This window comes from Rhinatrema bivittatum, chromosome 5 (genome assembly GCF_901001135.1).
Source record: "Rhinatrema bivittatum chromosome 5, aRhiBiv1.1, whole genome shotgun sequence".
Taxonomy (NCBI): Eukaryota; Metazoa; Chordata; class Amphibia; order Gymnophiona; family Rhinatrematidae; genus Rhinatrema; species Rhinatrema bivittatum.
The window spans coordinates 47,041,597-47,063,331 of NC_042619.1; the positions used below are offsets into that span (position 1 = coordinate 47,041,597).

Genomic DNA, 21,735 nt, shown 5'->3' on the forward strand with positions numbered 1-21,735 from the left:
AGCGGGTTTTAAAGGGTTACACGCGTATATTACGCGTGTAACCCTTTTAAAATCCACCCCACAGTGAGGAACCTTCTGATGCAGATTCTCTGTTCAAAACACGAACCCGTGTCGAGGTTCACTTGGAGAAGGAATGCTGTGTTCATTATCTGGAACTCAATAAGATAAGTTCTGCATTTTATTTGCAAAAACAAATAAAAAACAACATTTTCAAGTCATGTGTGGACTTGACCAATGATTGAGTAGAAGGCAATGAAAGGCTCTTTGGCTGGGAGTGCCTATTGTGATGGTCAAATTGAATCCAATTATAAAATAGTTTTAGTGGACTTTTTGTATGTGGTGAAGCTTTTTCCTCTAATGTTGACACGTTTCATTCTTAAAATCCTAGTCCTGTCACTGAGCACTTACAACTGAAGCATTTCTGTAAGCTGCATGCAGTCACCATGGCAGCTTTGCCAGTGCATGGCAACTTTATGAAAAAGAGAAAAGAAGGAACAATGTCACTTAGAGCTTGGAAGGATTAAGAAATGTATAATTTAAAAAGAAAAGGGTGTGACTTTGAATATGAATCATGAAGGTGTGCTGTGTCCTAGGTTCAATGAGAAACCAGAATTTATTTAATCCTTTCAACCTGAATTATCATGCCCGGGCCAGTATGACAATGGATGGAATAAGGCTCTCCCTATCTTTTGTATGGAAATATCTGAAATAAATGAGAGGAAGGTGTGTTCGTCCTGCTGCTATATGGCAAAGATACTTAGGCAGATGATATCCACCACCACAGTTATGGTTTTCTGAATCAAAATCTAAAATACGTAATGGTGAGCTTGATGGCGAGGTGGGATAAACTGGGTTATTTCATGGTCATTATTTCCTTTTACATCCCAGATAGATAGAGCTGCAAAGGAGCAAAAAGAAGCTCCTATATGTAGCTCCTGGTCCAACTTGTTTTACTATAATTTGGTAGTGAGAACAAGTACTGGTGTATGATCAGTGTTTTAGTTTAAGACTACTGCTTCAAGATTTTTGATATGGACTTTCCTCATCTGCCTTTTGAATTCTCTTTGTCCTTAGGATTTTTTGAATATATTAGAATTGTGGATCCCATGAAGGGCCAGAATACATGGCATTTTCTTCACAGAATAGAACTTCTATCAGGCTGGCCAACAGAAAAGCTTCCTTACAATAACCAAAGAATTTGTGCGTACACCTACTTCAGGTAAATATTTGCAATTGTAGTTATTCCTGGGAATCTGTTCATTACATTAGGTACAAATTTGATTCACACCTTACTCTGCAGAATGAATCTTGTCCGCTTTATCTAGCATCCTATGATTATTTTGAATAACTGTCCTTGTAATACAATAATCTTATTAAAAATCCATAAATCAGGACTGGTGAGACCTGCAAGCATTTTGATGATATGATTTCAGTTAAGATTTCCAACTGATTTTTTTGTCTAATTTGTTCTAGTACTTTGTCTATCATAGGATTTCTTTTTCAAGGTGAAGAGCAAATTGTTTTTAATTCTCTGTATCTAAAGATTTTTTTGGTGAATTTTAAAAGAGATGCGCGCTCCAAAATCAGGAGATGGACACGCATCTAGCACATGCATGTGTCCACTCTATTTTATAAAGGGGGGTGTATATGCATATGTTGATGCACACATATCCTGCATCGGAGTAAAAAGGGGCATGGAGTGGACAGGGAATGGACATTCCAGAGCATGGCCAAGAGGTGTGCACATGAGTACCTATGTGCCTGGGCACACGCCCGGGTCCAGTGCCACATAAGCTTACTTCTGCTATGGAGGAGGTGTAAATAGAACCCCCCCCCAAAAAAAAAAATACAGGCATCCCTGCGAGGTTTAATGGGTCTGGGGTAACTGGGGGGAGTGTGCAGGTTAAAGAACCAGTGGGGTTTGGAGGATCTAGCTGTAGACTTGGTGAAATGTTAAACGAATTGATGAAACTGCTCATGACATGGACACACACCTGTTATAAAATTCCCTCACTTGCACGGCTCAAACCCGACTTTACATGGCTATGCATGCCCACTTGCAAAATTAGGACATATGTGCGCCTAGGCTATTTTATAACATATGTGTGTATGTGCGTGCATGTTATAAAATTGACGAGTCTCTGGGCGCGTGCTGATGCACACATATATATGTGCACCTGCGCGACCATTTGAAAGTTACTATCCTTATTCTTTGATTCCTAACTAACCCCGAAACGAATTTCAGGAAAGATTCCTTCGGGTTTCGGCCTAATTCGTCCCGGATGAATGCACATCCCTATTTATTTATATACGACCCAAACATGCTTCAAAAGCCGATCAAGGTGGTTTACAACATATAAAATACATCAAATGATAGGTTACTCTGTTGGATTCATATACTATCATGTGAGCAGCTTGCTCCATTGTACAATATTTATAAGGATTAGTGCAGTAATAGAGAAGGTAATAATATAATGAAGTAAATAGAAAAATTGTTTAGCATGGATCTATCAGTTAACAAGACAAATACACATTTTGTACGTAATCTTAGACTTCAGATTAAAGCACCGTTCTTAAGTTTGTAACTTGTACACTCTACGGTAAAATTACTTTACTGGCCTTTTCTTCTTTCCAGCTTGTTGCAAGCTTCCAAGTTCTCGCCCCCTGTTGATTGTAACTTTGACTTATTCCTGCTTTGGTTATCTTTCGTTTACGTGAATTTGTTACTCTAGTTTTTTTTCCCTTTGTTAAACTGTAAACCGATCCGATATGGTAATCTACTATGAAGGTCGGTATATAAAATTGTTAAATAATAAAAATAATAACATTTTCCATCAAGCAGCACAGATTTCATTGGCTTTTGTGCTGACTATCATCAGAAGCATGCAAGAATTATCAATTGTAGTGATCATCATCAAGTCACATTTTCTTGGGTAGGTATTAATTTATATGGTGAATATCAATGATACTGCTGTAAGTAAATAGAATTTTATTTATACATTGTACCAATTATAGAAACCATGAGGTCATCAAAATGATTAACTCAGAGGTCAGTATTCAAAGCCATTTTGATGGATAACTTGTGAATTATCCATCTATATGGCTAGTTTTGAATATTCCCCTTTCTTATTTGGCTAAATGTTAGCCAGTTAAAACTTTATCCAGCTAAGATTTAGCCGAATAAGAAAGGGGTATGTTGGGGGCATTCTAGGGTGGGGCAGTGTTAGGTGAATAACTTAACCAGCTAACTCTGATATTAGGAATCAGCTGGATAAGTTTTTTGTATAACTCTAGAGGTGCACGAAATTATCCAGGAAACATGTTACTGGATAACTTTAGTCATAACCAGCTATATTCAAAGAATATAGCTAGTTAATAAAGATGTGAATCGGAACCGGAATCGGTTCCGATTCACATCGTTAATTTTTTTCGTGCGGCCCGATCGCGGTTTTGTTTATCGGCTGCATCCGAGCCGATAAACAAAAAACCCACCCCGACTCTTTAAAACTGATCCCTTAGCTTCCCCCACTCTCCCAAACCCCCCCAAAACTTTTTACAAGTACCTGGTGGTCAGGTGGGAGTCCCCGGAGCGATCTACCGCTCTCGGGCAGTCGGCTGCCACTAATCAAAATGGCTCTGATGGCCCTTTGCCCTTACATGTGACAGGGTATCCATGCCATTGGCCGGCCCCTGTCACATGGTAGGAGCACTGGATGGCCCACGCCATTTTTAAAGATGGCGCTGGCCGTCCATTACTCCTACCATGTGACAGGGGCCGGCCAATGGCACGGATACCCTGTCACATGGTAAGGGCAAAGGGTCATCGGCGCCATTTTGATTAGTGGCAGCCGACGGCCCGAGAGCGGGAGATCGCTCCCGGGACTCCCACTGGACCACCAGGTACTTGCAAAAAGTTTTGGGGGGGGTTTGGGAGGGTGGGGGCAGCTAAGGGATCAATTTTAAAGGGTCAGGGTGGGTTTAGGGATTGTTTTGGTGTGCCATTTTTCCCGCCCTCCCCCAAAACGATAAGAGAACCCCACAAACAATTTCATTGGGTTTTCCTATCGGTTTCGGGGAGCCCCCGATTTCTGACGACTTTGAAAATATCGTACAATATTTTCAATCGTCAGAAGCACGATTCACATCCCTACTAGTTAAGTCTTGAAGAAAGGCTTAAAAAACAGATTGTGGCCCTACAGGCCCTAACAGGTTCCCCCTCTTCCCACCTGAGGTCCAAATACTCGGTCACCTGCAGCCACCTTCCCCATCTAATACTCTGAAAAATTTCAGCTCTGGAGCTCGTCCCTATATTTCCCCCTCCACCCTTCACCCTCTCCCTGCCCCTGGTTCCAGTGCTAATGTAAAAACTTTTGTAAGCTCTAGGGCCCCTCCACCTCTCCCGCAACCTTTACCCTCCAAACCTCCCGTTACCTGAATCTCCTTTAATCTTCTGCCCGGATTGTGGTAGCGGCCAACCACGACCCGGGCCCAGTGTTTCTGTGTTGCTAAGCATCGACGCTGGATGCACCATGATCGTGCTTAAAATTTACAGGCAGTACTTCCTGTTTGCTGATCTCATCTTTTTTTTAACTTATTTTTTATTGGCTGTAAGTTATTGTCTGTGGTAGACATAGTTTTTACATTGGTTTGATATGTATTTTCATTTGTTACCTGCTTAGCATTTTTGGATAGGCAGGTTAAAAATATCTCACACACACACACACACACACACACACACACACACACACACACACCTACAGCTTTCAGGCCTCTCCCTTTCTTCTGGAACTTGTCTTTGATGCTGTTGGATCCTCACTGCTCGAAGGGTAGTGGAAGGAAGCCACTGCTACTGTGCGGCTCCTGCAAAGTTAGGGGGGAGGGGGAGGGTCATACGGCCTTGGAGTCCTCTCTCCCGGCACTTGAACAATGGCCCCGAACGGCTGTGTCTCAGCCACGGCAGAATGGGTTCTGCCATGGCCTTGAGTCCTCTCTCCCAGCCCTGAAAGTTTATCTTTGGGCCACAGCTAGGGTTGCAAACATTTCCACAGCCCAGGACTGGACACTAGAGGAAGCGGGGTGGGGAGAAGAGACATGGTGTCCCTCATTGCCATAAATTTTATCTCCAGCCAGTGAACTGCCTAATCGCTGTATCTGTATATGCATTAAAGGGCAATAATGAATTGACAGGCTGCACACAGGCAGCAATTTCTCTTACAGCCTATCAGGGCATTGAAGGGGGCCCCCTGCCACTCAGCTGCTCCCCATTTCAATTTCTCGTTGATTATAAGCAGGTGTTGGTGGGAAGCACAAACCTTTTCCCGTGTCCTTCTCCATTTACATACACATTTATTCTGTCACACACAAACACACTCGCTCATACGTGCTCCTTCTCTCTTTCACACATGATCTCAGAAGATCAGAAGCGTGCTGGGCAGGGAAGGGGGAAAAGAGGGGAGAACCAGGGCTGTCAGAAGAGGCAAGCAACTGCCCAGAGTGCCAGGCCCAAGGGGCACTAATGCACCTCATCATGGGGCTGGCCACCATGGCAGTGGAACAAGCATTCCTTAGCCCCTGTGTGGCTGCCAGTCATGTCATCCAAGGAGGCACTGCCTGCCCCCTCTTCAGCCATATTACTTACATTACCCGAGGTACGGAGCAGCCCAGTAAAAGGCTTGAGGGGAGCAGTGAGATAATAGGGAGGTGATGCTGAGCAGAGAAAGAGCCAGGAAAGGGATACAGGCATGAGCAGAGAGGGAAAGGGAGTCACTGCAGTACATTATATGGTTTTGTTTAATGTCAGGTAAGTTCCAAATTGCTATGGGACAAATCATGGGTTCAGAGTGAGACCCAAGGGAGGAAGATACAGCCTACAGAGCAATTTCCAAGACAGCTGCAGCTGTCAGCTGGACTGAGCAAGAGATCCTGTGACCACTCCCTCCTTCTATGCTCCCTTCTGTGTCTCAACCCTACCATGCTCTCCATGTGTCTAACTCCCCTTTCCTCCCTTTTGTCTCTGTCCCCCCCCCCCCAACCGCTGTCCTTCTCCTCTCCTCACCCTGTATGTGTGTTTCTCAACCTTATCCTGGTCCTGGTCCTGGTCCAGCCTGCTATAAGAGGGGAGGGGGGCTGGGACCAAGAGGGTCATTGCTACAGAAATCTGTGGAGCTGCTGGAGCTCTGCTGTGCCTCCACCCTCCTCTCCCTATACTGTCCATTCAGCATAAGAAAAAAGCTGGGGGCAGGAATACAATGCAGTTCTCCTCTGAGAGGCTCCCACCCTGCCTGTCTCTCCCTATAGCTAAGAGACTGTGTGTGACAGAAGGAGTTACCTGCAAAACCAGACTTTTAGCGTCTGGTCGGAACGTCTGATTGGATGCTGCACAGCATTCCTGAAAATCCTAGCAGCCGCCTCTCTTCTTCTCTTTGGCTGGGAAGTTTAAAAAAAAAAAAAAAGTCACGTGATGGGAGCGACCTGCCAACCAGGGGAAACCCAATCTCCTGATAGGACAATCCGCCCCGCCTAAGGCCCAAGCTTAATATTGGGGCTTAGCCAAGGGTGGGTCTCTTAACCTAGGTCCAGGCCTGATACCAGGGCCCAGCTAAGGCTGGGTCTCATCACAAAAGTCCCCACCTAGATCTAGGAACTGGCCCAAGGCCTAGGCCCAGGACCAGGGCACATGCCGTTCTCTTCTGTCCAACATCTTCTTTAAATGACGCAATTCACTGGAAGGACACGCCTCAGTGATATCGCTGTGTCTTCTTCCTCCTGAGTGAATGGCATCATATTGATGCATAGCATTACATTTCTATGGCCACATATCAAAATGATGCTGTCAACTCGAGACGAAGGTACCGCCAAGACATCCATACAGTGGATGGCATCATTTAAAGAGGATGTCGCATGGAAGAGGACAATGTGAGGCTTGGTTCTAGGCTCCGGGTCTAGGCCTTGGCTTCGGCAATGGTATCTAGCCTTGACTGGGCCACAACATTGGGCATGGGACTTGGGCCCATGTGATGGTACATGATCTCAGCCAAACCCCAGCAATATGCCTGGGTCAAGGCCTTGGGCAGAGCCCCAGTGTCTGACCTGGGCCTGGGTCCTAGGCCTTGGGCCTGAGCTTGGTGATAGGCCTAAGCCCAGGCCTCAGTATCAGGACCATTTTTCAGCTGGGCCTTGTCATATTACTAAGGCCTGATCCTGCCAGAGGCTCATTGCAACCTAGTTGCTTCCAAAAATGAAAAATTCACAAAGTTTTAATTTTCACTAAATAAAGTTTGGTCATTTGAAATAAAATGAAAATGGGCTCATTCATAACATTTCCATTTTCATTTCAAATGAATGCACATCCCTAGTCATTAATATAGAGGTTAAAGTCGCCAAAAATAAGGGATGGAGAAGATTTATCAAGGTAAAAGGAAAGATAGGAATCAAAATTGATGAGAAAGGAGGAGTGAGATTTATCAGGTGGTCAATAAATGATAGCTACCTGAAGAGGTTGTGGGGTAAATAGATGGATGTAGTGGGCCTCAAATGATTGAGGTGGAAGAAGGGGTTGAAACCTTATAGGAGGGGGGAGAGCAACAGACCAACACCATCACTGCATCCTACTGTTCAAAGTGTATGGGAGTAAAGATAACCTCCATGACAGAGAGAGCAACTGAAGCAGAGTCCTCAGGGGAAAGGTAGGTCTCAGTCAAATGAAGAAATGAAGAGTATGAGAGATAACAGAAGGCATGAATATTGGCAAGCTTTTTGGAAATAGAGTGGGCATTTCACATGGAGCACGAGAAAGGAAGGGAGAAGGGGAATAGTAATGACAATGGAAGGTCATTTTTTGATATGCACTGATGGGATGAAAGTTGCCTTGGAGGGCCAGGATTGGAATTGATATGCCCAGCTAAGAGGACGAGGAGGAGGAACAGGAGAGGTAAAGGTGTGACAACTGCAAAAAAAGATGAGATGCTGTCAGGAAGAATATAGAAAGTTGGATGAGAGGAAGAAAACTTTGAAGTTCAAGAGCAGTGGACAGTGCAGATGACAGAATAGAAGGTGAGGTAAAGAAAGTAGAGAATTGGAAAGGTGGACTTGGTGTTAGAAATGGTTTGCAGCGGGGAATAAGAAAGGGAGGATTAGCATCAAGAAGAGAGGCCTGCAACTTCCCCAGAACCTGTCCAGCTGCTGAAGGAGCACAGGGTGGGAGCAGATGAGGCCCAAGGTGGGTTATGGTGACTTCCAGAGGCTACTGCCCAAGCAGCTGGGAAAAGTATGCAGATGGGCTGCATGCTCCCCAGTACCTGACTGGCTGCTCAGTGAGTCCGGGCTGGGAGCAGCTCAGCCTGAGGTAGGTTGTGATGACTTCCGGAGTCAACCACCAAGGCAGATGGCAGAAGTTTGCAGATGGGATGCCAGCTCCCCATTACCAAAATAGGATGCATTGCTTCTTTGAAATAAAATAAATGTCATGGGAAATGATACTAATGAGAAAAGAAAATGACAAACGACACAAAACACGAAACAAACGTTTTTTTCCAGTGCACAACCCATGGGAAATGATACTAATGAGAATAGAAAATGACAAACGACACAACAACACGAAACAAAAGTTTTTTTTCAGTGCACAACCCATGGGAAATGATACTAATGAGAATAGAAAATGACAAATGACACAACAACACGAAACAAAAGTTTTTTTTCAGTGCACAACTTTATTCAAGACAGAAAAACAGGACTAGTAGGGAGAGGCAGGGGGAAGAAGAGAGGTGGAGAGAAGACGTATTTCTAAAAGTTTCAAGTAAAATCACAGCCAATTTATTCTGCTCTTTTCACAAAATGCTGCTGCACTCTGTGAACAGATTCATCACTAAAAGTATAAAGATAACTCTGTTTTCTTTATAGGCCAGGAACAGTTATTACAAAAGACTCAAAGGCATCTTCCAAAATATATGTGATCAAAACAGTAAGTAAATCCATTATATTTACCACTAGGGATGCTTTTTTTCTATTCTTTCACTGATCATCCGTGCTCGCATTTGATTTATTGTTTAGTACATAATTATTAGTGCACACATTTGCTGAAAGCAAGAATAGAAAAGCATGAAAAAAATGCTGATACCCTAGAAAAAAGCAATATTATTTTGCAGTGTACCCTCTTTAATCAGCATTATCACTGATGGCAGGCAGCCAACAAAATGGCTCAAAGCTGTGTCCTAGATTTTAAAGTCTAGAGAGTGCCTGAGGGACTATGGCTCAGTGACCACTACTGCTAGCAAAGCTGCGAACGGAAACTACAATAATTAAGCCAAGTTTCAAAACATTGGCCTGGAAAACCCAGACGGTGCACACTTCGACTGAACTTTGGAATATTTTCCACACAGAAAGGAGCAACTAATAAACTAAAGCTTGTAGGTTTGATTCTAAAGCCACCCTTGGAAAAGAATGGTTCTATAAATAGTATTTTTACATTACATTACATTTTCTATGTAGGTCATCCATCTCCCAGAATGTCTTATAAGAAAGCAACAATAACTAATCAAAATGCAATAACATATAAAAATATATGTGCATAAAACAAATAATACTATGGTATAATAAAAAAACAAACAAACAATAAATATCCTTTTCCCATTCCCGCTCTCATTACCGTGGGGACAACTGAACCCACATGCTCACCCCTTAAACACTCCAAAATGTTCCTTGTTCCTTTTGATCGATTCCAAAGGAGCAGCTTCCATTGGGATCCTCTTTTCAGACGCTATCTACCCCAGCAGTCAGCTAGCTCTTAAAGGATGGCCTATGATGACATCAGCAAGAGGGGTGGAGCCAGAAGACCCAAAGCAGGAGCAGGCAAATTGATAAACAAGCAGCAGAGACTCAGTAGACACAAGGTGAGGAGGAGGAGAATGGGATGGCTCTGTATCTCTCTCTCCCTTGCAGCACCTGCAGCTTTCATTGGTTCAATCTCAGAGGTCAGAAAAAAGCAGATAATATCCAGTATTATTTCTTCAATGTAATTCACTAACAGAGATAGGAGAAAATTAATCCAAATATTGAGAGTCTGATTGTAAAGAAATAAGGGTATAATTCACTTTAGAGGACCATTTTCAAAGAGATATACCTGGCTAGATTAAAATTGTCCCTCTCACAACAGCACATACCTTCAGCTGTGTTAAAAAGAGGTGTTCCTGAGGTTAAGGGGAGGAAAATAACTTGTTTAGATTTGATTTTCAAAGTTATGCATATTTCCCTGCACCCGATTGGCCATCTGCAGAAATAAGAGGTGAAAATGTTTGCATGAACCTTTAGGCAGTTTTCAATGAGAAACTGCCCAGAGTATTTATTTATTTGATTTGATTTATAGTCTGCTTTTTGGCACTTCAAAGAAGATTACTTTCAGGTACTGTAGGTATTTTCCTTTGAAAATGATCTACAAAATGCAAGCATACTGAAATGCATGCATACATTGCAACAATGCAGGATATTCAGAATTACCGTGAGCCATTATCCAGGGATCTCACAGGTGACTCCAAACTCACAGGAACAAAACTGAAAGCTGGAGACAACCTAATCAGATGGCCTGGTACAGGGAATAGACAACAACAACAAAAAACAACCCAACAGCACTACTTCTCTTCTAAAAATCCAACTATTACTGCCACACAGGCTGGAGCTGGCCAATCTAACAAACTCACTGGAGGTGCTGTTCAGGCCTACTGTGCTCTTCTTCTGTCCCCTAACTCAGCTTAAGCTAAGCTCATCTAGTGGAGATCCCTGGGAGTGGGGGAGTGTGTCTACTCTTATTACATGTTTTACCATATAAATCCTTCAGATTGCTGGCTGATCCCCTCCTCCTTCCAAACCTTCTAAAATATGACAAAAACATAGAGCGCCTATAGGCACAAAATATTTCCCCTCCCTCCCCTCAAAATCACAAAAGAGAAATGAATAGTCACTCCCAAAAGTGCTAAGTGAAATTTTGATTTTCCTGTAAAATGGGCTTCCAAATGAAACTAATATCACAATCAGCACATGGAAATAGTTCCATAAATGAGTGTGGTTAGCTTTTATAGTAAGTTATGAGGTTGGTTTTCTTAGAAACATTTTCCAATATTCTATATCTGGACTCTAGCTGTTCCATTTCTTGATTTTCTGGTTTTGTATGAGTTCTCTCTATCTATTCTGTTATTTCATATAGTAAATGTTTTCTCTTGAGCATGTTTTGACTTGTGCCTATTTTTCTTCCTTCTGAAGGAGGGATTTTTTGGACAAACCACCTCAGTATAAACAACCATTAAACAGGGTGGGAGAACCAAGCTGAGATTGGGGAGGAGTTGGAGAAATGGAAGAATTATAGAACAGGTGTCATATCATGGTAATGGAACCTGTGTCTTTTTTTAACTTTTTCAAATGTTTGTCCTGGTAATAGGGATGTCGGTAACACACACAGAGAAACCATGGATTTATAACATGATTTAAATGTATTCAAAAATTGTTACAAACCAAGAAGAAAGCATGTGTTGGTGAGAAGAATACCCCAAGGCTTCAAAAGATGGCATATCAACAGTCATGAACCCTTGATGGCATCTCAAGTAGCAACCTGGCAAGAAAAGTGGCATTAGCTTCCTATGGCACCATGAAGGCAGAATAAAGGAGAAAAGGAGGCAGAAAAAAAAACCCAAGATAGGCAATGATAAAGGGGCTAAGTAGCACAAAAAGTGGCCTCAAGACACCAAAGCAACATGAGAGATGCTAATCAGTCCTCCAGACTGGCAAAAAGAATTCAAGGTGTAAGGTCTGGGGTATGACAGCAAGGCAAAGTGGCAAAGATAACTCCAAAGTGTAAGGTCTGGGCATGGAAACAAGACCGAGTGGCACAAAGATCCCCATGGTGTAGCATTGAGGGGTATAGCAGCAGCAAGGCAGAGTAGCATGGGAGATGCCAGTCATTCTGTCGAAGTACATTGCTAATTATCACAATCAGTACAAGAAAATGACCTATGATAAGAATCAGTTTTTTTTAAATACATTTTTATTTACTTTCCGTGCTTAAATCTGATCTAGCTGCTGGGTGGAATTTAGATGTTCTTGTGAAATGGGCTTTCTCAAGAAGGCTATTATAACATGTCGGGCATCTAAATGGTTTCTCTATTGAATGTAGTGTGGTTTTCCTGGAAAGTGGTGATTGTTGATTTATTTAGAAACCTTTTCTCATATTCTTTAGTTGATTACAGGCTGTTCCATTTTCCGATTTTCTGGTTTTCATGAAATCTCTCGCTACTCTAGTATCACATTCAGAACATCAAAATGGTAAATCATAAGTAACATTTCTGTTCTGCCTGCATTTCTTCCTTATGAATGAGGACTTTTTTTTTTTTTTTTTTTACAAACCATCCCAGTATAATCAATCATCAAACAGGGTGGGAGAACCAAGCTGAGATTGTGGAGGGGTTGGAGAAATGGAAGAGATGCTGTGCTGTGGTAGTGAAACCTGTGTCTCTTTTTACATTTCCCAAATTTTTGTTCTGGGTACAAAACACCACAGTATAACAAACCAAGAAGAAAGCAAGTATCAGAAGAATACCCCAAGGCTTTAAAAGGGGGCCCCAGCAACATTATAGAAGGTTGGCATGTGGCAGCAAACTCCCTATGGTGGTATGACAGCTGGGCAGATAGGTATGAGGCAGCAAGTCCACGGTAGGAGAAACTTGTTTCTTTTGTCCTTTTTCACATTTTTACTTTGTGGCCAAAACACCCTACTGGAACCAACAAACAAACAGGGTGGGAGAATTAAGCTGGGTTCATTGTAGAGGAGTTATAAAAAATTAAGATCCACAAAATAGGTGGAGCAGAGAAGAAAATGTAAAAAATATTGTTTACTTTTTTTCTGGGGGAAAACAAACACCCCAAGTTCAACCAAGAAACAAATGGCAAACAGCATGGAAGCATCAAAACTCTCATGCACATAATAAAACAATGGAATAGCAGGTAGGTGCAGCAGTAGCAATAGTGGTATTAGAGGTATGGCAGATAGATATGTTCCAGCAAGTCTCCCATGATGGTATTAGAAGCATGGAAGGCAGGTATATGCCAGCAAGTCCCCACGGTGATATTAAGGACTGTGGCACTCAAGTGGTCAGTGGCATGGTGACAGCCAGAGGAAAGCACACAGAAACTCTGGCAGTGCTTAAAGTGCTCTTTATTTACAGTGATCTTAAAGACACACAACTGGCAACAGACAATAGAACGGACTCCTTGAATTCAGGCAGTCTCTAAGCTTTAAGTACAAGTAGTTTACCAACCTTAGAGATAAGTCCTCAGTCGGTATGTTGGGAATCCATCAGCTTCCCAGGACCCGTCTACCCTGTTTAGGCCCTCAGATTTTATACTCAGGGGTTGAAATTCTCCCTCCTCTTAGGATACCATGGGGAGCCGAAGCTTAAGGAGGACCAGGAGGGATATCTGAGCCCAGTCCTCTAAGGTAGATTGAGGGAGACACCTATATACTCCCTCACAGGGACATGGCAGGTAGTCATGAGGCAGCAAGTCCCTTATGCTGGTACTAGGGATATGGCAGCTAGACATGAGCCATCAAGTTCCCTATGGTGATATGAGGGGCATGGCAACTAGATATGAGGCAGCACATCCCCTATGCTGGTACTAGGGGTGTGGCAGCTAGACATGAGGCAGAAAGTCCCCTATGTTGGTACTAGGGGTATACAATGTTAATAAGTAATTCATTATCAAACAATAGTCAGAATTCCAACTCCACAAATATATTGTTCTTATAACAACAAAAATGCTTAGTATAATTAGGTACAGCTATTTTGTGACACAGTACAACCTTCATATAATGAGACACTGGCTTCACTCTTCATTGTGAGTGTAAAAGGGTCTGTAAAAGACCACATATTTTTGGTATAATCGTTGGTCATGCAAGGTCCACACATTAGTCCTTCCTTGTCCATCTGCTCCACTAGACAAGAACATGTGGGTTTATTCCCCTCATCCAGCAGTGAAACATTCAGGAGCATACAAAAAACAATGATCTCACTCTGTTTACCACAGTAATGGTGCCCAAAATTAAGTATCAATATGATATACACCAAAATTAACAGATGGATATGGAGAGAGGAGAGAGGAAGAAGCTTGATTGTACAGACTGTGAACAACTTGCCTGCATATCCGGGGTGAGTTGGAGCCTTGTCGGCGGCAGAGAGGGAGTGGCATTCAGTGGGCGGATCCCTGGACCGGAGCCGGAAGTGGCCCTTAAAATCGGCCTGCCACCGACCAGTGACTCGAGAGAGGAGAGAGGAAGAAGCTTGATTGTATAGACTGTGAACAACTTGCCTGCATATCCGGGGGTGAGTCGGAGCCTCGACGGCGGCAGAGAGGGAGTGGCGTTCAGTGGGTGGATCCCTGGACCGGAGCCGGAAGCGGCCCTTAAAATCGGCCTGCCACCGACCAGTGACCCGAGAGAGGAGAGAGGAAGAAGCTTGATTGTACAGACTGTGAACAACTTGCCTGCATATCCGGGGGTGAGTCGGAGCCTCGACGGCGGCAGAGAGGGAGTGGCGTTCAGTGGGCGGATCCCTGAACTGGAGCCGGAAGCAGCCCTTAAAATCGGCCTGCCACCGACCAGTGACCCGAGAGAGGAGAGAGGAAGAAGCTTGATTGTACAGACTGTGAACAACTTGCCTGCATATCCGGGGGTGAGTCGGAGCCTTGACGGCGGCAGAGAGGAAGTGGCATTCAGTGGGCGTATCCCTGGATCGGAGCTGGAGGCGGCCCTTAAAATTGGCCTGCCAGCGGCGCGTGGCAGAGCCGACGCGTCGCTGAAGCTGCGCGCGCTAAAGGGACGCGCGCTTTCATCGGACTTTGCCGGACTTCGCCGGAATTTGCCGCTGTTAACTGCTCCAGGTAATTTGATTAAAATTATTTCAAATATCCCGATCCTGTTTGAATCCAGAATCGGTGGAAAATTTAGAGACCTTGTGGAGGCCTTTGTGTGGGACTGAACAACATGCCAGCTAAGAGGAAGGGAAAAGTGAGGGTGTTTCCCTCCCTGCCCCCTTCATTAGCTTCTCCCATTCAACAGACAATCACAAATTTTATGGTCTCCCCTACACCGCATGCTCAGAGTGCCAAGGAACCTGATGAGTTGGGTAGTGTGGGAGGACAACCCAACTCTACAGAGGAGGCTTCTCTAAGTCCAAACATTGGACTTCCCCCAGTTCAGAGGACAACTGGGCAAGGCATTGATACAGCCCTGACCAGTGTTCAGGAGGAAGTGGCGGGAGTGGTACAAATCCCCGCTATAAGTCCTACAGAACCTAGGACTGTTCTTGAAGCTGCTATTCCATCTAGCAGCAGAAAAGTGGAAATGCCTACTCGACCTGAGCTGATAACACTGGACTCAATTTGGGAGATGATGGCGGTAATGACTGTGAATATTAAGGAGTTAGAAGGGAAAATTGATCTGAATAATTCTAGATATCTACAAGATTCAACACAGATCCAAGCTCATCTTAAAAGATCTGATGATAGGATTAGGAATCTAGAAAGTAATGATGTTAAAAATCAGGAATTTAATATTGCAGTTATTAAGGATCGAGAACAAATAGCAAAAAGGTTAGAAGCACTTGAGAACAACACAAAACGCTTCAACATTCGGATTTTAAATTTTCCTAGAGTGACAGGAGAAACTCCTTTAGTCACCCTGACTAAATTTTTCCATGAAGCGCTTGGGCTTGTTTCTGGTGAATCACCTATTGTAAATAACTGCTATTTTCTTCCTAAAACTAGTAGAGTGAGAAATTTATCTGAGGAGATGTTTCAGGGTGTTTTAACGAGATTTCTGGAAGACTCAAATGTTAAGATTATTGATTGGGAAACTCTGTTAGTGACTTTCTTTTCAATTAATGATTTGAATAAAATTATGAAGAAATATTTTAACAGGTTTCCCAGAGAAACCTATTAAAATTTTTCCGGACTTGGCTGTGATTACACAGCAAAGACGGAAGGCTTTATTATCCTTTCGTCAAGAGATAATATCTATGGGTTTCTCTTTCAAACTACGTTTTCCTTGTAAATGTTTTATAAATAAACAGGATGAATCTTTTATTTTTTTCCTCCCAGATCAACTTAAGTTGTTTATTGAACAGAGGAAGGAACATCCCTCTACATCCTCCCCAATAGTCCAGTAGGGTAAAAAATTAAAAGTATAGGGTTTTGCCACCTGGTTTTCGTTTTAAAATAAATATTTCCAGTTTATTCTCCCATTGTTTTTTCATACTGGAGATTCAAGCAACTCTCCAATTGTTTGATATGGAAATAAGATAGAGTTCATCTTCTAGTTTACTATATTTTTGTTTTTTTGCCTTTGTTTTGTATCTTTGACCTTTATCTTATGCATTCTTTTTAAATACAATGTATGATGATTGTATTTGGAAAATGATAAATAAAGAATTAAAAAAAACAACCCCAAAAAACAGACGGATATTACATAGAAACATTAAATAACCATCTTTTTTTTGGACAGCATAATGTGAAACGTGATTGTAATTCTTGAGTTATATTTTGCCTTGAGAAGTGTTGTCATTGAGCTCTGTGATAAAGGTCTCTCATTTTATTATTCATAATGTCTGTCAATATTCTAGTAATTGCTGGTTCCCATTTAATTGTATTACTTCCACTATTGATTTTCGTATTTAGATATTCATTCTATGGGAGGAGGTAAACCTTCTCTTCCCCCCACTGGCATACTAAAAGGATTTGGAGGGTTAGGAGGAGTGCTGCTCCTTGTTTTTCAAGGGTGTGAAATAGGGGATCAGGCGCTATAGTCCCAGCAATTAAATGAAAATACACTTGTTGGGAGGGTGCGAGCATCGGTCTGTTGTAGGCCTGACTTTATTTTTTAACTTAGGGTGTGGGGGGAGGGGGAGGGAAATTGAACCACAACAGATAGCCAGTTCTTTTTTTTTAATATTCAGTAAATTGGAGAGTTGTAAAGTTACTCAGCCAATTTTATTCAGTAGAAGGCTTGTCCCGCTGAATATTCGGTTAGTTATTCAGGTAACTTTACCCAGATAACTTTGCCACTGGCCGGCCTAGTGAACATTGCCCTCAGTTTTTGGAGGAAGGAGAAAAGAAAAGAGAAAGGGGATATTTTGCTCCTTATTTGTAAAGTTTTTCTGAGCATAGAAATCAGCGTACATAAAGATCAGGTTGTCTTAATTAGAAAGAAATATTTTACAATATTTGTCTTAAGACTGTTACCTTGTACTGTTTTTTGAGATAATCGTTTATATTCTCAGAGTGGAAAGATGTTCTACCATTATACGGAGCTAAAACAGTTATGTCTTTCAGGGGACAGTGAGGGTCCTGAAGGCCATGACCCCTCCTAAACCTCAGAATTCTTGTAAGTTTTTTTTTATTTCTGCACTGTTCACCAATATGCAAATTTGATTTATAGTAGGCAGTTAATTCTCATCTTTCTTATGCAGAGATTTTATGTAAGGCTTGGACCATTCTTTCCCTGGCTGGAAATGTATGTCACCATCATTATATATTTAGGACATACATTTCCAGCCAGGGAGTTCAAAGTGAGTTATCTATAAATAAGGAAGGGAAAAGAAGAGAAACTAATTAGTATTAAAATGTATCTAAACTTGTATGTATGTCTCTAAAATTAGGCCCCTCTTACTCATGGCAAAGTACCTAAGTATTATGGATCTATCTATTCTCAGATGCTGTTTTAATCGCATACTGTTTAGAGCAATAGTGCTGAAACTAGTCCTATGGTCCCCCCAGTCAGTCCGGGTTTTCAGAATATCCCTAATGAATATGCATGAGAAATATTTGCATACACAGGAGGTAGTGTATGCATATTCATTAGGGATATCCTGAAAACCTGACTGGCTTGCGGGGAGGGGGGGCATAGGACCTGTGTGGTTACTAGACTGAAATATTTGCATCTGAACGTTGGATTGCCCATTTCTACTCTCTCTATTTCCAGTTCTCTCCTGTTGGTAAAAGAAATGTATTGTGTGAACAATACTGTCTTCGACTGATTTTTGCCTTTCTGAAAAATAATGCATCATTCTGACTTCCAATTAGTTGATTACAAAGTTGGTAACTTTGAAAGCAGTGCCCAGGCGCACATGTGTGTGCATTCGTTGGCTTGCGCCCAGGGACGTGTTGATTTTGTAATATAAACGCGTATATGTGCGCATGTCCTAAAATAGCCTGCAATTTTAAATGGACACTTGCATGTGCATGCAAATCCTGTATCTATTACTAAGTGGGGACATTTTAAAAGGGACACAAGCTGACACCATTTGCCATTTTCCCAGTTAGTTTCCAGTTCACCCAGTTAAGGGATAAGACTTCCAAAAGCACTTAGTTTAATAGCTTCCCTCCCTCCCTCACTGTCAGCCCCGACCCTTGAAACCCCACTGAATTGAAATACTGAGTCCATCAAACTCAGTATCCTGTTTCCAACAGTGGCCAATCCAGGTCTCAAGTACCTGGCAGATTTCCAAACAGTAATAGATTCCATGCTACTAACGCTCAGGGATAAGTAGCAGCTTTTCCCAAATCTATGGGCCGGATTTTATAAATGTGCGCGAACGCGTACTTTTGTTCGCGCACCAGGCGCGAACAAGAGTATGCGGGATTTTAATAGATACGCGCGTAGTAGATGGTACCATTTTGTTTTATGGCCGTATAGCAAAATGGCATTGTCCAAACCAGAGGAAGGTACCATATCAACATTACTGTGGTATGTCCTCCTAGCAGTGGATGTCATTTTAAGTCACTGGATCAAGAAAAGATGTCAGAAAGCCTACTCCCTGACATCTGAATCCAGACCTCTGGATCCAGTGTCAGGCCAGATGTAGGACTTGAGCCTAGGCCTGGGTGTCAGCAACTGGAAACTGGCTTCACCTGGGCCCTGGTCTCATGCCTCGGGCCTAATCTTTGGGCTTGTGCCTTGGCCTTAGAGCCTGGGAGCTGGTCTCATGCTGGGCCTTGGCTTCGGGCCTAAACCCAGGCCCGGGCCTCAGCAACTGGGACCTGGCCTCTGCCGGACTTGGCATTCAGTCTGGGTCTTTGAGACTGGGTCCTGGGAATCAGGCCTGGGTTCTGGCATCAGGCCTGGGCCCTAGACCAATTTTGACTTTACAGTGGCTTCAATGTAACACAAAAAATGAATGGAACGAATAAAACTTTTTGTTTTTACCTTCCAGAACTGAGGAAAGGAATTGTGGCACTCACAAAATGAACCAACAAACAGAAACACAGTTTTTGATCCTGCATAATGCATATATAAACACACTATATCTAGCACTCTGGTCATTCAGTCAAAGAAAGTCACAGTGTGAAGTAGAACTCTGCTTTTTGACTTTTTTGGCTCAGTTACCCCATCTAGTCATGAATTTTAAGGTTTTTGACAATTTAAAAGTTTTCTTATTTTACATTCCTTCATCATACTGGCTCCAAAGTTATTTTTAGTGGGAGCTGCCTCGACCTTGCAATCCATGGATTACAGAAACTGTGAGTCCATTAATTTGCTCACTACAGAGATCAGACTAACTAGTTTGTAATTCCCAGGCTTCTCCTTACTTTCTCTTTAATGAATAGGAACCACAAGCACCCGCTTCCAGTCCTCTGGAACTATTCTCTACTCTAAAGAAGCATTAAAGAGCGAGGGCTTCTCCAAGTTCCCTTAACACCCTCAGATGTATCTCTTAAGACCCCATTGTCTTATTTATGCTTAGTTAGCGCCTCACAAACATGTTTTTCTAAAAATTGATTGAGATTTACCTCACATCTGTCAGGGTCTAACAAAACACTAGCTGTGCTTCCAGTAAATGTTCTTTAATTCAGAAAATAAATAGAAACATAGAAATAATGGTCCATCCAGTCTGCCCAGCAAGCTTATGGTAGCATCAAAGGTATCAGGCTTATTGGTTAAGGGTAGTAACAGCCGCATCAGCAAGTTACCCCCATTCTTATTTGTTTTCCCAGACCTTACAATTTAGTGTCCTTGTTGGTTGCTGTCTGAAACTCATTCCCCTTTTTTTCTTTTCCCCCTACTGTTAAAGCAGAGAGCAATATTGGAGCAGAGAGCAATATTGGAGTTGTATCAACAGTATGAAGGCTTATTGGTTAAGGGCAGTAACCGCCACACCAGCAAGTTACCCCCATGCACTAATTTCTTCATTTCCATCCTTTAGTCTTTAGGGATCCACAGTGTTTATTTCTTACACTTTTGATGTCTTTCACCATTTTTGTTTTCACCACCTCCTCCAGAAGGGAATTCCAGGCATCCACCACCCTCTCCATGAAGAAATATTTCCTGACATTGGTTCTGAGTCTTCCTCCCTGGAGTTTCATTTCATGACCCCTAGTTCTACTAATTTCTTTCAAATGAAGAAGGTTTGTTGATTGTGCATCATTAAAACCTTTCAGGTATCTGAAGGCCTGTATCATATCTCCCCTGCACTTCCTCTCCTCTAGGGTATACATATTTAGGTCCTTCAGCCTCTCCTCAGAAGTCATTTCATGGAGAACCCTCACCATTTTTGTTGCTCTTTTCAGGACCGCCTCCATCCTGTGTCTGACATAAGAACATAAGAAAATGCCATACTGGGTCAGACCAAGGGTTCATCAAGCCCAGCATCCTGTTTCCAACAGTGGCCAATTCAGGCTACAAGTACCTGACAAGTACCCAAAAACTAAGTATATCCCACGCTACTGATGCTAGTAATAGCAGTGACTATTTTCTAAGTCAACTTGATTAAAAGCAGGTAATGGAATTCTCCTCCAAGAACTTATCCAAACCTTTTATAAACCCAGCTACACTAACTGCACTAATCACATGCCTGGTAACAAATTCCAGAGTGTAATTCTGCATTGAGTGAAAAAGAATTTCCTCCAGTTAGTTTTAAATGTGCTACATGCTAACTTCATGGCATGCCCCCTAGTCCTTCTATTGTTTGAAAGAGTAAATAACCAATTCACAATTACCCCTCATGGTTGTAAATACCTCTATCATATCCCCCCTCAACCATCTCTTCTCCAAGCTGAACAGCCCTAACCTCTTTAGTCTTTCCTTATAGGGGAGCTGTTACATCCCCTTTATCATTTTGGTTGCCCTTCTCTGTACCTTCTCCATTGCAACTATAACTTTCTTGAGATGCGGCAACCAGAATTTACTCAATACTCAAGGTGCGGTCTCACCATGAAGGCATATGACATCCTCCGTTTTATTCACCATTCCCTTCCTAATAATTCCTAACATTATGTTTGCTTTCTTGACTGCCATAGCACACTGAGCCAATGATTTCAAATAATTATCCACTATGACGCTTAGATCTCTTTCCTGGGTGGAAGCTCCTAATATGGAACCTAATATTATGTAACTACAGCATGGGTTATTTTTCCCTATGTGCATCTCCTTGCACTTATCCACATTAAATTTCATCTGCCATTTGGATGCCCAATTTTCCAGTCTCACATGGTCCTCCTGCAGTTTATCACAACCAGCTTGTGATTTAACTACTCTGAATAATTTTGTATCATCTGAAAATTTGATTACCTCACTCATCGCATTCCTTTCCAGATCATTTATAAATATATTGAAAAGCACGGGTCCTAGTACAGATCCTTGAGGTACTCCACTCACTGTATACCCTTTTCCAATGAGATAATTGCCCATTTAATCCTACTCTCTGT

The 21,735-nt window shown here is 42.4% G+C and overlaps 1 protein-coding gene across 3 annotated transcripts in view; it reads left to right on the plus strand.

Annotated features, from left to right (window-relative positions):
- LOC115091938 overlaps positions 1 to 21,735 on the plus strand; it is a 268,754-nt gene that overhangs the window by 174,866 nt on the left and 72,153 nt on the right. For 2 of the 3 annotated variants that reach the window (XM_029602303.1, XM_029602304.1), the window contains exons 2-4: positions 1,075 to 1,219; positions 8,899 to 8,959; positions 17,365 to 17,416. In XM_029602303.1, the coding sequence (XP_029458163.1) occupies positions 1,107 to 1,219; positions 8,899 to 8,959; positions 17,365 to 17,416 (226 nt within the window). In that variant the 5' untranslated portion in view covers positions 1,075 to 1,106. Of the gene's footprint in view, positions 1 to 1,074; positions 1,220 to 8,898; positions 8,960 to 17,364; positions 17,417 to 21,735 lie in introns of those variants that run through there. The other variant, XM_029602302.1, reaches the window with a different exon arrangement.